Source organism: Caretta caretta, chromosome 24 (genome assembly GCF_965140235.1).
Source record: "Caretta caretta isolate rCarCar2 chromosome 24, rCarCar1.hap1, whole genome shotgun sequence".
Taxonomy (NCBI): Eukaryota; Metazoa; Chordata; order Testudines; family Cheloniidae; genus Caretta; species Caretta caretta.
The window spans coordinates 7084226-7100482 of NC_134229.1; the positions used below are offsets into that span (position 1 = coordinate 7084226).

General features: G+C 47.5%; 1 protein-coding gene across 1 annotated transcript; it reads right to left on the reverse strand.

Moving 5' to 3' along the window:
* Positions 1-10377: 10377 nt before the first annotated feature.
* On the reverse strand, positions 10378-15738 carry LOC125625968 (immunoglobulin gamma-1 heavy chain). The gene is made up of 6 exons (XM_048828630.1): positions 15634-15738; positions 14590-14931; positions 12800-13111; positions 11384-11482; positions 11252-11301; positions 10378-10521 (listed from the first exon to the last, which is right to left on the reverse strand). The coding sequence occupies exons 1-6, from the start codon at positions 15674-15676 to the stop codon at positions 10474-10476; spliced, it is 894 nt and encodes a 297-aa protein (XP_048684587.1). The 5' UTR covers positions 15677-15738; the 3' UTR covers positions 10378-10473.
* Positions 15739-16257: the final 519 nt, after the last annotated feature.

The window sequence follows — 16257 nt, forward strand, 5'->3', positions numbered from 1 at the left end:
TCCTCCCTGTGATGGGATGTATAGACCCTACAAGACAGCAGACTCTAAAGGGTTAAGACAGGAAGCAATCACTTCCCCAGCTGCAGCTAAATGGCAGGTTTAACAGCTGGGATAAAAAGCTGCAACCCAGATGGAATGGGGCAGCTGCCAAAGAGATTCTGGGTATGTCTACACTGCATGACTGATCCAGGTCAACTGACACAGGGTTGCAGGGCTCGGGCTCTGAGACCTTCCTTTCTTGCAGGGTCTCAGAGCCTGGCTCCAGCCTGAGCATCTATACTGAGATTGTATAGCCTCACAGCGTGAGCCCTGCAAGCCCGTGTCAGTTGACCCTAGTTCTGAGACTTGGCGCCGCAGGTTTTTTATCGCAGTGTAGATGTACCTGGAGAGGGACAGGGGAGGAGCTCCACAGGGTCAGATGGGAAAAAGCTGCCCAGGCAAATGAATTCCCTGCCAATACCTGTCAGGCATAGACGTAGGAAGCAGCCCAGGGAGGCAGCCGGAGAGTTAAACAAAAATAAGTCTTTTTGACTGCCTAACATAGGATTCCTGGTCTGGGACCCAGAGGAAAGAGCAGGCCTGGGTCCCCCTGCCATCCCCTCTTGGAAGGGGGTAGAGACTGATGAGACACCAGACCTGGGTGGCAGCACTAATTTTACTTTTTGTTCCTGCTTTAATTTCCTTTGCTTCTACCTGCTGAAGAAGGGACTGAAGAAACCTGTAAAAGGGCCCCACCAGAAACAGGGGTAGGAGAAGCCCTAAGGCAAGGGCTAGATTCCTGGGACTGCTGACTGGAGACCCACCCAGGACCAGCAGAACTGTGGGGTGAGGTCCCGTATAACCCCTGAAGGAGAGCGACCCGGCTGGAGACTCAGAGGAAGGCTGAGTGAATACAGCTTCCATCCCAGAATGGAGTACAAGAAACTGAGGCAGGAATGCAACCATGATTCTACAATGGACTGCCAGGGGGCGCTCCAGGACTGAGTCCTGCCCACTACGCACCTCAGTCAGGCCACGTGCCATGGCATAGGTGGCATAGCAGGTTCTCATAAAGCCCATGACACCTCTACAGCCTCGTAAATGCGATGCCAAAAAGGCCCAGTCCTACACGGAGCCATGCCCCAGTGGGTGTTCTGGATGTGCACAGGTTGCAGGACTGGATCCAACCTGGAGAGTAAGGAGACTGGTGGTCCAACCTCTCCCATAGTCTGGGAACACATAAAAGGAGGCGTCAGTTCTGTCATTTCTGAAACAAGCTGCAGCTTTCACTTTGGTGATTTAAATGGCAAATAAAGTCCTCCAAGCTTGGCCTCCAGACGATCATTACCGTCTATCGATCCAGATGGTCATTGTTGCTATCAGTAAATACAGCAGAAGGATGGGTGGGTGCAGGAATTAACTCCCTCGGTTTTTCATACCATGTGCTGGATGCATTGTACCATGCAACAGTGGCACATTAACCAACACTGCACACTATTTGGACCCTTTAGAAACCAACACTGCATGCTGTATGTGGTAGAATATTTTCTTCTGTGTTGTCCTATATTTGGGTATTTATACTTACTCATAATCATTATGAGCCAAATTTTCAAAGGCATCAGACTTAAGGGCAAAAAATACCGTAGAAAATCAATGCAACTTAGGTGCTTTTGAAAATGTACCCTATAGTATATCAGGGTCTGATATTAATTCATCAACAGGCAGCATCCCTTGTGGGTTCCTCCCCACTCCTCTCCCCTCCCCTCCCCCCTACCCCCCCAAGTCAGTTGATATCCATCTACACCACAGCACACTCTCCTGGGCCGTGTTCTTCATCAGAAATGACCCTTCACTGAAGCAGCGCATCAGACTTTCATTGTGTTTTCTACAGACATGCTCTTTGCCAAGTATCTGATTTTCTCTTCCATGGGTAAAACTCCTTGTGTTACTGAACAGCATTCAGAAAATAGCCAGTGCAAGAGGATGTGGACCTTTGTGGTAGCTTAGCAGAGTTTTGCTTCATTTTAGGTGCACTTCCATTCACTTGTCCTAGCTTTAGCATGGTTTCTAGTAGTCACACTGCAGCCACTTTTACAGAGCATAAGTATTATCAGACTAAATCAGTTTTATTTTTGAACTATCCCATTTGTCTATGGCAGAGAGGGATCCAATGAAAGCTGACCATAATGACATTATCTGTTTTATTTCTGCAGTGTTGGGAGCACAGTTGTCTCTGTACCCGACCCAGCGATTCCTGTTTGTCGAAATTAGTGCTATGGCAAAGATCCCCTGTTCTTCCAAAGAAAAACTGGAAGGAGGTGGCATTTCGGTTTGTTGGTACAGGAGAAGAGAAGGTGAGGGGCCCACCTGCATCAAGAAGTGCTTAAATGATCAAAATGTAAGTAAGCTTGCTTGCAAACCCGAGACATGCGGCATGACACTGGAAATCTACAATGTTCAGCAGAAGGAGTCTGGTGACTATTACTGTGCAGTTAAATCCAGCAGCTATCTGATTTTCAACAATGGAACCACACTGATTGTTGGAGGTAAGGAAAGATAAAGGTATAACTCAAGGGGAAAAGTGATTAACAATGCAGAGATGTTAAAAAAACCCAGGAAAATGGAACATGGTACAACTTTCAAAGCTGAAATGGTTGAAAAGGAGAAACTAAGATGAAAAATAATAACTAAATGGAGCTGCTAAGAAGCAGATTCTGCATTTTTAGGGGACTCAATTAAATTTTTTTCCTTTAATGGTTAAAGATGACAGATTTTGTTAAAAAAAAAGCTCCTGAATAATAATAATAAACCCACTTCCTTCAGACCTCATGCTTTTCACCAGTAGATCCCAAAGCACTTTAGTTTTACCCTCATCATTATTTATTGCTGCCAGATTGTTTTTGACCTAACAGCCACAAATGCATTTAGTAACAATTATTCTTTTCCTTCTGCAGAATTTTTTACTTTGAACGAATCCCCATCTCATGAGATTAACATTCCTAATGGCCAGTCTGTTACACTAGTGTAATTATATTGACTTCAGTGGAAGTGTACAATTGTAAGAAAGTAAAATTGATGCCCTTAATTAGATAATAAACAGCCGGCAGATCTGTTGTGAGTCAGACGTAGGATGGAACAATAAATTCTCTGCTTTATTCTGCTCAGACAGCTACACCAGCAACAACTGGGTTTTGCTTCTGGTTCCATCTCCCCACGGCCTCATTTCCACTGGGACGGTTGATCTGGCTTGCATTGTCCACGGAGTCTCCAACCCAGTCCAAATTTCCTGGAATATTTCTGGGGATCTGCAAGAACAGGTGCTAATGCGATCACTGAAAGCAAAGGATGGCTCCTTAATGCTCATAAGTCACCTTAGCATCCCAAAAGACACCTGGACCAGTGTGAAAATTTTCACGTGTGAAGTCAAATTCAACTCTTCTGGCAGCAGTGTTAAGAAAAGTGCCAGGTATTTTGAACGTGAGTGATTTTATATTTGCTTCTGGAACTAAAAGAAACTACGACTTTACTTAACCTGCAAGGCGAGTAAATAACGGATGACACAGAGAGAAGGCTGAAGTGTTTAATGCATTTTTTGCTTCAGTCTTCACTGGAAAGGTTAATTGTAACCAGTTGCTTAACACAATCAATATTAACAAAAAGGAGGAATGATCTCAGGCCAGAATAGGGAAAGAACAGGTTAAAGAATATTTAGATAAATTGTATGTATTTAAGTCAGAGGGGCCTGATGAAATTCACCCTAGTGTGGTAGAGAGAGAGACAGCCTGGAGCACTGGGGCTGATGCAAGACCTGAGGCCTGAACTAGAGGCTGTGAACCAAAGTCAGGCCATGTATTAAAGCAGATGCTTACAAGTTCACTGTCCAGTACATGAACTTGGCAAAGTTCCTAAAACATAGGAACTCCTAGGAAGTACTAGGCACTAGATATTTACATAAATTCATTCCAGAAGGCTAGTACAGATCCACCCTAATCCAGTACAAGATAAGATGGTTTGACAGAATAATGAATAAGGATGTTTTGTCCGAGATATTAGGAACAAGATACAAGGGGAGGTAACAAACAGATGTCATGAGACACATAAGGTGGTACGAAAGTTGCTTATCCCGGTTGTTTGTCTTAGTCTATAAATTTTGGGGGACCTTGCCTTAATCCTTTGTGTGGCCGAGGGGACAGCAGAAATTCCCACTGCTGACTGAGCCGCTCCTTGCTAGGGGGCACTCACTGGTTAATGTACTTGTGGGAGTCATTAGGACTGTGACTTGAGGGCAATAAACTTGGCTGAGTGCCTTTGTCACCAACCCAAGAGCTGTGCTTGCAGTCTTTCCCTCTGAGCAATGTGGAGGTCTGCTGCATTAACAGGCTGCGCTCTCTGCTGGTGCTGATAACACCAGAGCTCCAGGGACAGGAGCACTGAGCAGCTGTAACAGCCCCGCAGCCTTGAGGGTGACAGCAACAACATTCCACCCTTCCACACCTAGAATACTTAAGGAAGTAGCTGATGCAATGTCATTAGTGATTAGCTTCGAGACTGCATGAAGATGTTTTTAACTTTGAGGTTCTGGTGTAGTTAAGAACTTGAACATGCTACCTAGGGAGGCTGTGGAATCCCCATCACTGGAGGTTTTTAATAACAGGTTGGACAAACACCTGTCAAGCACGGTCTAGGTTTGCTTTGTCCTGCCTCAGCACAGGCTCCTGGATTTGAGGTCTTCTCGAGGTCCCTTCCAGCCCTACATTGCTATGATCCTATGACTTGTAAACTACATTGGTGGAATCCTGGCCCTACTGAAGGCAATGGCAAAAATCCCATTCACTTCAATGGAACCAGGTTTGTAAATTAAGCCAAAGGGTTTAACGCAGTGGTTCTTAAACTTTTGTGGTGATGACCCCGTTCACACAGCAAGCCTCTGAGTGCGACCCCCTCTTACGAATTAAAAACACTTTTTTTATTTTTAACTCCATTATAAATGCTGGAGGTGAAGCAGGGTTTGGGGTGGAGGCTGACAGCTTGTGACCCCCCAGGTAATAACCTCACAACCCCCTGAGGGGTGACGATCCCCAGTTTGAGAACCCCTGGTTTAATGAAACGGTGCAAACATGACTACCCCAGCTCCTGATGATCCACTGGAGTCTGCTTTCTCCACAGTCCATTCCGGCTGGTGTATACTGCAGATATTGCACCATGTGGTGGCAGTTTTCCTGGTGGGGTTGATGGTGTCTCTGAGTCTGGCTTGGATTCACGGCTGTTCCAGTCCAGGTAATCAACACATCACAGTCCGTTCTAGATGGACAGACCGATAGGCTCAGCAGCCCTATTAATATTTGGGCTGACTTCTCACACAGACACAAACTGAAAACAGTTCTTTCAGTCCCTTCTGCTTGGCCTTGCTGAACATGTATTCCTTCCGGCTGCTCAGTAACTCTTTGGTAGAGAAAAGCCCTATATTCAGCCAGGGAGTCACTATTGCATCTGAGGACTGACACACTCTTTATATCAGTCATCGTTTGCTTTATCACCCAGGGCCAATTTCCACCTGAAACAAGCAGGTGAAACTCCCATGGGAATCTCTGGGCAAATTCAGTTGATTTGCATCAGTTGATTTACATCAGCTGATGTAAACAGTCATGTAAATTACACAGCAGGAGCCTGATTACCCCATGCACAGCTCCCCATGAAGTGGCAGGATAATCTGGCTCTGGGTGTAAATTGGTCAGAAAACACATGTAGGGGGTGAAGTAGTTGCGCTAACGGGCCTGTTGCCACTCTTTGACTCAAGCGGCCAGTCAAATTTCAGGGCCTTCGGGCTCCAGCTGGAACTAGAAATTGATGGACTCTCCTGTTTTCTTTGTTCATTCCTTGTAAATAAACAAGATTGCATCAAAGTCCTGCTTCTCAAATGCATGAGGAACCAAAAACAAAAGGGGAAGTTTCTTAGCTAACATCCCCAAGCCTCTTCAGCCAACACTGGGCCCAAAATATCTCTCTCTCTAGCTTTTTCCAGGATCATGCTACTCACAGGCTCCTGCCTGGCTTTCCTGCTCTTTGCCTCTGCCTCTCTGTTCTTGTCTGTTCTCAGTGTCTGTGTGTTTTCCCTGCACACCCCCCACACAAGCAATATTCAGCAAACCCCCTCTGCCCACTTAGTCAGTGTGGTTTCATAACTCCCTTTTGCCGTAGGTGGGGGCATTCTGATTAATTCAGTCCAAGAGCTACATTAATTGAAGGGTGCTTTCACACCTAATCGCAGAGGTTTGTAATCCAAACTGTCACAAGTACCTCTTAGCATAACACTACTGTTTGCTGGTTGTGCAAAAGGAGTGAATTCAGGACGCAGACCATTCACCACTGTAATTCTCCTGGAGCTGGATTTACACCCTGGATGAATTTGGCCCATTCTGTCTGTTTTGGGAATACGGTAAAGGAGGGAGAACTGCAGCCTCAGAGGAGTTAAAAGGTGCATTAAAAACTCTCTGAATCCTCAACTCTTTTTTCAGCTATGTGCTGAACTCTCAAAGCAAGGTTTCCACAATCGTTTGTGTGCTAATAACGTACACCGTTTTCAAGAGGAGCATTCAGTAAAGCTTAGTAACCTGTTTGAAACCACCTGTGTCAAACTCCAACAGTTATCTGACCTTGCATGGAGGTAACTAATGGTACGAAATGTTGTCAAACAGGGTCAAAGGGTTTATGCCCAAGTGAAGTTTCAGTCAAGGAATCACAACCAGATCAGGATGCAGTGGCTGATGGAAGAGAAAAATCATAACCCACACTGGGATCCGAGCCTGGAAACTCACAGCTGGCTCACTGCCGACCTCGACGACGGCAGCCATTTTGTAAGGTGGTGTTTTTATGTAAAAGCCGTTGGATTGTTGTTACTGCTTCTGCTCTTCATGGCTGCTGCGTGTGGCTCGGCTGTAAAATATAACTCGAAAGTAACCTGACTTGTCCACCTAGAGTATAAACAGCAGGAAGTCACAGAAAGAACCACACCCGTGGAGGTGCTGCGATAGGAAAGACATTGTCATGCCTGTGAGGGGGCTGCTGGCCCCTTCCTGACACTTACTGGGGTTCTGACGGTAGAGTCAGGGGCTGGAGCTGGAGGAGCCCGGAGCTGGGCTGGGGGCAGAGCCGGGGGCTGGAGCTGGAGGAGCCCGGAGCTGGGCTGGGGGCAGAGCCGGGGGCTGGAGCTGGAGGAGCCCGGAGCTGGGCTGGGGGCAGAGCCAGGGGCTGGAGCTGGAGGAGCCCGGAGCTGGGCTGGGGGCAGAGGCGGGGGTTGGAGCTGGAGGAGCCCGGAGCTGGGCTGGGGGCAGAGCCGGGGGCTGGAGCTGGAGGAGCCCGGAGCTGGACTGGGGGCAGAGGCGGGGGCTGGAGCTGGAGGAGCCCGGAGCTGGGCTGGGGGCAGAGCCGGGGGCTGGAGCTGGAGGAGCCCGGAGCTGGGCTGGGGGCAGAGCCGGGGGCTGGAGCGGGAGGAGCCCGGAGCTGGGCTGGGGGCAGAGCCGGGGGCTGGAGCTGGAGGAGCCCAGAGCTGGGCTGGGGGCAGAGCCAGGGGCTCGAGCTAGAGGAGCCCAGAGGTGGGCTGGCGGCAGAGCCGGGGGCTGGGGCTGGAGGAGCCCGGAGCTGGGCTGGGGGCAGAGCCGGGGGCTGGAGCTGGAGGAGCCCAGAGCTGGGCTGGGGGCAGAGCCAGGGACTGGAGCTGGAGGAGCCCGGAGCTGGGCTGGGGGCAGAGCTGGGGGCTGGAGCTAGAGGAGCCCAGAGGTGGGCTGGCGGCAGAGCCGGGGGCTGGGGCTGGAGGAGCCCGGAGCTGGGCTGGGGATAGGGCCGGGGGCTGGGGCAATGCAGGCCAGCCGCCGACAGGGAGCCAGGGCTGAGCTGCAGCTGGGAGCTGCAGGGCCGGAGCTGGGGAGTAGACGCTGGCCCTGCTGCACGTAACACCAGAGCCGAGAGCGCTGAGTGGCTGGCGAGAGTGAGGGGGACTGTGGGCAGAGGGCCCGGCTCAGGGAGACGTCGCCAGATAAGAGACTTCACAGGCCGGACTCGGAGAAGGGACATGAACTCGATTGGGAGTGGCAGCCCTGGGGAGAAGGATCCTGCCACCTAGATCCTGAGGGCAAGTGGCCACCCCCAGAGCAGGGGTCTGATCCGGGGTATCACTGCAACACAGCCAGGGCTTGGGAAGGAGGCCTGGGAAGTGTGAGGAACAGGTTGTGAGCTTCCCTGACATCCCAGAGCCGGCTGGTTGTGGTGTTTCCTGTGTCTACAGGGTGGGGTTCCTTGTTCTCTTTAACCTTTCCATTTTTTCCCTATTTTTTTTTACAGTTGTTGTTTAGTGGATTGCATTGGGTTTGAACTGTATGTAATGATCCATGGGTCAGGGAAGCATCCGGTGTGGAGAGAGGACCCCAGAGTGCGGACACCCTCGCCCCTGTCCCATGCAGCAAAGTCCTCACATCCCCGACAAGACTGGGGCTTCAGCCTCCCAGGAATCCTGGGCCCAGCCTTGTTGGCATTATGACAACTCTGCCGCATGGGAGACTGGAAGGGGAGTCCTCAAGGTCAGACAGGCATCTGAGTAAAGGGAGTTGGAGTGAGGACTCAGATCCGTTCGCTGGCCGACTCCATCGGGTTAGTGTATAAGCTAGGAAAGTTCCCCACAATAGTGGGACCATTCCCCCGATTACATACAGGTATCTTTGCAACATATTGGTACATTTAGGGACAAATCCCTCCCTCTCTGTGGGAGCAAAGGGTCGTTGACAGTGTCATTTCATAAAGGGTGTCAGGATTGCAGGAGCCTGCATGTGACCTACGTTGCACCCTGTTTGCTTCAGAACTTGGAGTGGCTCCACCACCGTTTTGTGACCCGTGAAGGAGACGATTCCTCCCCTCTTCCCCCTGAGCTCAGTTACTCAGGCTGGGTGCTGGTAACAGGAGTTGGGGCTTAGGGCCTGCCTTATTCACACAGGCCGTCACCATGAACTCAGCTACTCTCATGTCTAATCGAGTCCTTAGTGGTTTTGAAAGGGTAGGTGGGAGGTTGTACCCTCGAGAAACTGAACATCCACCTGACTGGGTGTGAGACTCAGGTGTGTTACCGGTGGCACAAGCAGGACCAGAAAAATCTAGATGCAGAACCAGCCTTGGCCCCCTGACGCACACAGCAGATGGAAGGGGCAGAACCAGACAGAAGTGACACTTTCCAGCTGGGTGGAGGTTGCTTTTGGCTGCCTCCTAGGAGCTGCCATCAGCAGGACCGTGCTGCCTGGCCAGCAGTATCGTTCCATGGTATGAGGGGAGATGACGAATGGGAAACTGTGTCTGAATGGAGCTGTGTGAGGTCAGGCTCTGTCCGCATCCCTGTCCTGGAGCTGCTACTCCAACAAATTCCTTGGGAAACTGCTGTTTTTCCTGAAGGGCTCAATCCACAGGGCCTCGTGCCAACACCCATCTATCTTCTATCCGTAACAGCTTTATCATTGGGAGGGGCTCCCCCAGCCACGGAGCCTGCACATGCTGCCTGGTTGGATCCTAACTCCTCATTTTGAAGCTGTAATTCTAAATGTTGCTCATTAAAAAATATGCCACGTCTTCCCTCATGTTTCCGTTCCTTTCTCTAGCAGCTGAGATGCATGAAGCTCAGCACATTATATATGACAGGTGACTTCTACTTTCTTTGGGCCCGATACTGCTCTCACTGGGGCTGGTGTATACGAGTACAGAGGAACTCTGGTGACGGCAGTGGAGTTACTCTGGGTTTACAGGTGTCACTGAGAGTAGTATGTGGCCTTTTGTATTTCATTTGGGGCCAGGCGATGAGTCTCTCACTCCCATTGGGGAGCCATTATTCACAGCAGGAGTGCTGCTGAAGTCCTAGGGACTGTTCACATCCGTAACTTCTCACCAGGGTGGCTACAGGTGTTACAATCTGACCCTTAACATACATGTTCTGTTATTGGATGCTAAACCAGCCCTGTTGCTCACCACGAGTGACAGTAAAAATGTGAAAACACAGGCCTGATTGTGATCTAAGTACTGACCCCAATGCCACAGCACGACCTGCCTTGGGCTGGGATCCCTTTAGATTGCTCCCTCCACACACAGTGAGTGCTTGGGTGGAAACCTCCTCCAGTATAGTAAGTAGCTTCACAAATTCAGTGGGTGACACTGTCACCCTCAGTCAGAACCAAATTCCCATCATGGTGATAAGGGATGCTATGGTGCAGGAAGTATGTAAATCCAATCCCCCCTCAACCTACAGTCGATTCTGCACAGCTTTCTTGCAAGAATGGAGGTGTCAACCCAGAATATGGGTTCAGAGAAATGACTAAGGAAGGGGTTGTGTTTCAAGGAAATTCATATCACACTATAGCACATTACAAACATGAGACTTTCTATATATCTCTCGCTTTCTCTTTCATTATTTCTTTCTGCATCTCCTGTTTTAAAAAAAACATACGCCATTTTTGTGAGACTCAGTCACAGAGGAGCATTTCTGTTACTGTACATCAGAGTCGCATATTCAGTCTGAAACAGAAAAAGGAAAGATCAGATATTAATTTTATTTGGAAAGTTCAAAAGGCATCAACTGATCAGGTTTTGTTTGATAAGAATGTGAAAAAACATATTTCCGATTTCTTGGTTGTGGTCTTTTGTCCTGGTAGCTGAGTTCAGTGGCGGGCAGGGCCGGCTCCAGCTTTTTTGCCGCCCCAAGCGGCGAAGGAAAAAAAAATAAAGAAAAAAAAAGAAGACAAACCCAATTGAGCTGCCGCCAAAGGGCTGCCAAAGAAGAAGAGAGGGAATGAAGGACCTGCTGCTGAATTGCTGCCGAAGACCCAGACGTGCCACCCCAATAACAGATGGAGTGCCGCCCCTTTCTATTGGCCATCCCAGGCACCTGCTTCCTTCGCTGGTGCCTGGAGCCGGCCCTGGTGGCTGGATGGTGTTGGTGGCTTGTGATATACATAAGGTCAGATTAGAAGTTCTGGTGGTCGCTTACAGAAATATACACTGCACTATTTCACTATCCCTGACCTGCAGCCACCTCTGGGGTGGAACCCAGGAGTTCTTCGGTACTAATAACCCTACACAACACTTCTACTAGAAGAGCAGAGAAGAATTCAAATGAAACCTCTGTGAATTCAGGAGGCAAAGTGTAGACACTAGGGTTGGAAATTGGCCAAGACACTGGTTCTAATCCCCTGTTGTTAATACACTGTATCTTTCTGACATACCAATGGTGGAAAAAGCAGTTTACCTGTGGCATCTGCCTCATAGGTATTTGATTGCCTCTTTGCACAGCTCTCCCTGATGGATGAAACAGACAAGGGGATAGTTATAGGGATGTGTGATGAGTTTCTGCTTTATAGCACAGTTATGACTGAGTTACCTCTGATGGGGCACTTTCTCCAGAGCAAGATCAACAGCTGGATCAGGAGAAGGATGAAAATACAGGGCAGCCCCGCGTAGAACACAATCCTACAGTCTCCTGCAGAGAGAAGAGATGCTGAGAATGGAAAACTGCGAGCAAAACAGATGGGCAAAAGGAGGTCTTTTCCCCGGAACTCCACGTTCATTCCTCTGTGCTCTGTAGCATGTTGCCCACCTGTATGTGGAGGCTATGGGATGTGGAAAGGACAGGGGACAGTGGCCTTACAAAAATTGTAGTAGCCAATGATCTGCCATGCAAATTCCCTTTCCTTCCCTCTACCCCTCATAATTCCTCTAATGTGTGGATCATTGAGTTTCGTGGTCAGATTCCATGTGGTTCCTTTTTTCCCAGCACAAGCTTGCAGGAAAAGCAGAGGCAATTAGGAAATTAAATGTCCGATTGGCGGGCTGGACACACTCATCTGTGCCACCTGGAATTTGTTTGGCAGGTGAAGAGCTCATCTACATGTTTATGTTTTGCCACTGTAACATTGCCGGCATCACTCCTCCTGGCTCAGGAACTGAAATAACCTGTGCTGGTGTAAGGCACCTTTATCCTGGTATAACTGCGTCCACACTGAGGCTTTTACTGGCATAGTCATGTCAGCAAAAATTTACATCACTGCCCAACAGAGTTACCTGGTAACAGTGGAGACCAGCCCTACTCCTGCTGGCTTGCACTGGACATCATTCCATTGAGTCATTTTAGCCTGAGACAACCTGCTCCAATGATGAGTGCAATAGAATCAAGTTATTTATAGGGGATAGCTCAGAATCCTAGAGGCCACAGGTGGAGATGACCTTGTTTCATTGGGTGCCCTCTAACTCCCTCCTGACTACAGCAGGGTTTTTCCCTATATTATAGTGGCTAATGTTTGTCCAGTCCTCTTATTGGGGCTGTCAGCCCTGCCTCTGGGCAATTGTTCCATTATCTGTTAGATCTTGCTGTCAGGAAGCCATTCCTGACATTCATCCTGCTGTTCCCTCTGTTGATTTCCTTCCTGATGCGCCGTTATTCCCCTTTGGCTCACCCCAAGTGACACTTCTGTGTCCTTGCTGTGCTTCAGGCTGCTTGACCAGAAACCCAGTTCACACCACTGAGGTTTGAAAAATGAAGGTTTTCAGAAGGGCTGGGGGTGGGAAAGTGGGTGACGGGGGAGTGACCATAACTGTAACTGCCCCACACCTCAAGCACCTTCTCAGAGGTTTCCAAAACCTCTGCTCGCTCCCATTAGTTATCATTCCCCTGAGCCATCCCATGTGATTCTATTTCTCTAGCTTGGAGCAATGTTGCTGACTCTTGGTGTCCAGATACCACGGTGAGGGGCATAGCATAAATGCTAGGTAGGTTAGGTTTGATGATAGGATACTGGACCTGTTTCCTTGGAGACTGTAACTTTGATGCTTCTCCCTGTGCTGCTCTCCTTGGCTGTACAAGTGCAGATCGTCTCCTGGTTCCATGTCTCAGAAGGGATTGTCATTAGGCTCCAAACACTAAAGACCCCGTTCCCGTCTATGGCTCCAGCATCCGTCTGACTGTCAGATGCCTCCTCACAAGTGTGCCAAAGAACTTCACTCCAGGGAGGAGTGAAATCAGAGAGCAGGCAGAGCAGAGGAATGATGGGGGGAAGCTCAGCATCCTCTGGGTTGGAGGGAACCAGGATGGAAAGGCTCGGCTCGGAGGCATCTAAAAGAGAGTTGAGTCACCGAAAATAGAGACTGGGAAGAACCTGTCAGCAGTAGCTCAGCTAGTCCACACCCTGCTGCTACCCTTACCCCACCAGTGCAGTATGTTTCTAATGCTTTGTCTCTGCCTGTTTTCAGTGTCTTACACTAGTGGTTTTCAACCTTTTTTTCATTTGAGGACCCTTACAAAATTTTGAATGGAGGTGTGGACCCCTTTGGAAATCTTGGACTAGTCTGCAGACCCCCATGGGTCTGAAGAGCACAGGTTGAAAACCACTGTCTTATGCTATGGGGCATCCACCTTGGGAGACTCCCACGATCCATCGCCTTTCAGAAGTTTGTACGAATATGATCATCAAGGATGATTTGCTCAGTGCCGACAATATGTTTGGTTAGGTAAAAATGCAGAAGAAGAGCTGGTCAAGTATGGTGGTGAGGACACCAGACCAGGAGTCAGGAGGCCTGAGATTCATTCCCAGCTCTGTGTCTGACTTACTTTGTGACCTTGGAGACAAGTTCATATTGCATCTGTGACTCATTCCCCAAATGTAAAGTGGAAACACTCCTATCTATGGATGAAAAGCCTGACAGAGAAACCTTTCTTGTTTAAATACGATAGTCATTCTACATTTTCCTATTATTACATTCATCCCATTTGTCTGAGATACAGCCTCTAGTAACACGCAAAATAATTCCATGCCTTCTTCTTTAGGTACAGTCTTTGGAATATTTGCACAGAGTGTAGATCAAAAATATATAGATAGTAGTAGCTGTACATTGAATTATTATGTTCAATTCATACTGTGCTGCTTGAGAGACAATGAATAGTGCCCTGTATGAAAACGTTGGGGGAATCATTTCATGAAGCTTGGTGAATGCCTGAAAAAGAACCTGATTAATATTGAAGTTTTAATAGGATAGGAGGACAGGTGAAACATACCCCATGTCCTAAGCTCAGACAGTTTCAGTAGGAATCATCAGCAAGTCTGGCTATCAAATCTGATTCCTAATGTAACATACCAACTAGAAGGCAGGGAAATAGCACCTTGCACTTACAAGGTGCTTTTCATCCATAGGTCTCAAAGTGCTTTTACATAGGAGACTCATTGTCCCCATTATACAGACGAGGAATCTGAGATGCAGAGAAATTAAAGGTCAGATTTTCTAAAATTTCCCAGGTTTTGATCACAGCGTTTTAAAAGTCCCGTCATTTATTTGGGCACCTAAATGGGAGCTGTTGGGTGCTGATTTCTTTTAATCACCCCCCCTGTGCCCAGTGTTTCAGGAACAGAATCTAGGTCTCCTAATTTCCAACCCTATGCCCTGGGTCACTGTCTGGACCGTGCTGCCTCTATGCACAAATGCTGATGGCTTAAAGCTGAAACAGGGGGATCGGTCACAATCTAGCCAGAAAAAGATGATTTTTTCAAATACCACCTAGCATTACGTTATCATTGTTCTGAGGTACTGAAAACTCACCTGTGATAATTAGTCTGGTCCCATTCCCAAAGTTGGGCTGTAGATACACAGAGGCAGAGAGGCCACAGTAATAAACCCCTGAGTCATCTCTTTGTACATTACTGATAAGTAGAGAAAATGTGTTTGCCGTAATGTTCACATTACTCAAGTATTTTCCATCTAAAGATTCAGACTGAGAACTCTGATGAATCCCATGCAAACTTCCATTTTGTTGTTCCTTGTACCACCGCACTCGCCATTCTTCTTTTGATATTCTACAGTCCAGATGTGCAGTCTGTCCAGAGGTCAGCCACAGTTGTGCTGGGCTTTGCAGGATTTGTATCCCTTCTTCCGAGGCAGCCACTATACAGAGGAAGAATGGAGTGTGTTAATATAGTAAGCACTGGACAAGCCTGGGCTTTTGCAATACACTTTATAGAGCAGATGATCCAAGAATAATATAAAGCACATATTTATTAAATATTCATTTTAATTTTCTCTATTTCTAGCCATTTGTTTTGTTAGGATTCATGTAGCCTGTGCAGGAATTAATGTAATGTAACAACAAAAAACAACCTCAGAGTTCAGAACCCAGGGGTACATACTTCCAGTTCCCAGCACTAATCACCAGGCTACACATCCCCACTTGAACTTACCAAAATCAATGGTAAAAACCCTTCATTTGACTATATTGTACATGGGAGAGGCTTTTACTAACATAACCCTTTGTGTTTCAAATTCTCCCTTTGATCATTCTGCAGAAAAATACATCAGAACGTATGTAAGACATCAGCATAAAAGAAAAATAAATTTTGCACCCCAATGCAGGATATTAACTAGAAACTATTCTCAAGCTGTTAATATCTGGCATTCAGGTTATTTTAAAATAGAATATTTCATCACCTTTCCTTAGATTTCAATTGATGGACTAAAAGATGTGAATTTCTCTCTCACCAGGCTGATGTTAGAATCTCTTGGAATTGCAGAAGGACGTTATGCATAAAGTTAATTGTTTTTTAGGGTGGTAGAGAAGAAGCATGAAATAAATCAGGCTAAAATACTTACTCCGTAGATAGACTAGAATCATCCCAACTATGTGGTGGGACATCTTGTGCCTTTCTTCAGTAATGAATAGGTGATGCTGTGAGACAGACAGATGCCTGCTAGCTAATGGATCTCTTGATGAAAGACTTTGTCACGTGGAGAGGAAAATGTTCTGTTTCCTCTTAAAGATCTGTGGGGCAACATGCATGACAAAGGAAGAGGGTCAGGAGATATTAATAACCCCATTCAAAACCTGCTCTGAGAACCAGCAGAGCAAACCTGGGAGAAAATATTCCTTTGCCTCCAAAATCTATAAGAGAAGAAGTTCAAGCTCAGACTGGGTAACAGCATGGTGTGTGTCTCAGATGGAATATTTGTGTTATAATTGGATGTCCATAACAAGACATTCTTCTGACTGCAATTCAGGTGGAATATTTTCTCTGCTTCAGGGATTGATAAGGTCAGATGGTATGAGCATCAATAAAAAGGTTCATGAAAACTGTGTTAAAATTGTGATTTATCACTTTTAATTTCAGAGATTTTTCCTGGTCCTGCTTGTTGTTTGTGGGGAAGTGTGCAATCTGGGAGCAGCAGCAGTCAGTCTGGAAAGGGCCAGCCTAGAACAAGATAGGTGAATTTTGTCTC

Bases quoted from the DNA above. Each gene is read 5' to 3' on its own strand.
- LOC125625968 (XM_048828630.1), bottom strand. From the start codon at position 15,676: ATGTCCCACCACATAGTTGGGATGATTCTAGTCTATCTACGGA. The intron at 11,302-11,383 runs GTAACTCAGTCA...TTCATCCATCAG, and splicing joins GAGAAAGTGCCCCATCAGAG to GGAGAGCTGTGCAAAGAGGC. The intron at 10,522-11,251 runs GTAAACTGCTTT...TTTCTGTTTCAG, and splicing joins CTATGAGGCAGATGCCACAG to ACTGAATATGCGACTCTGAT.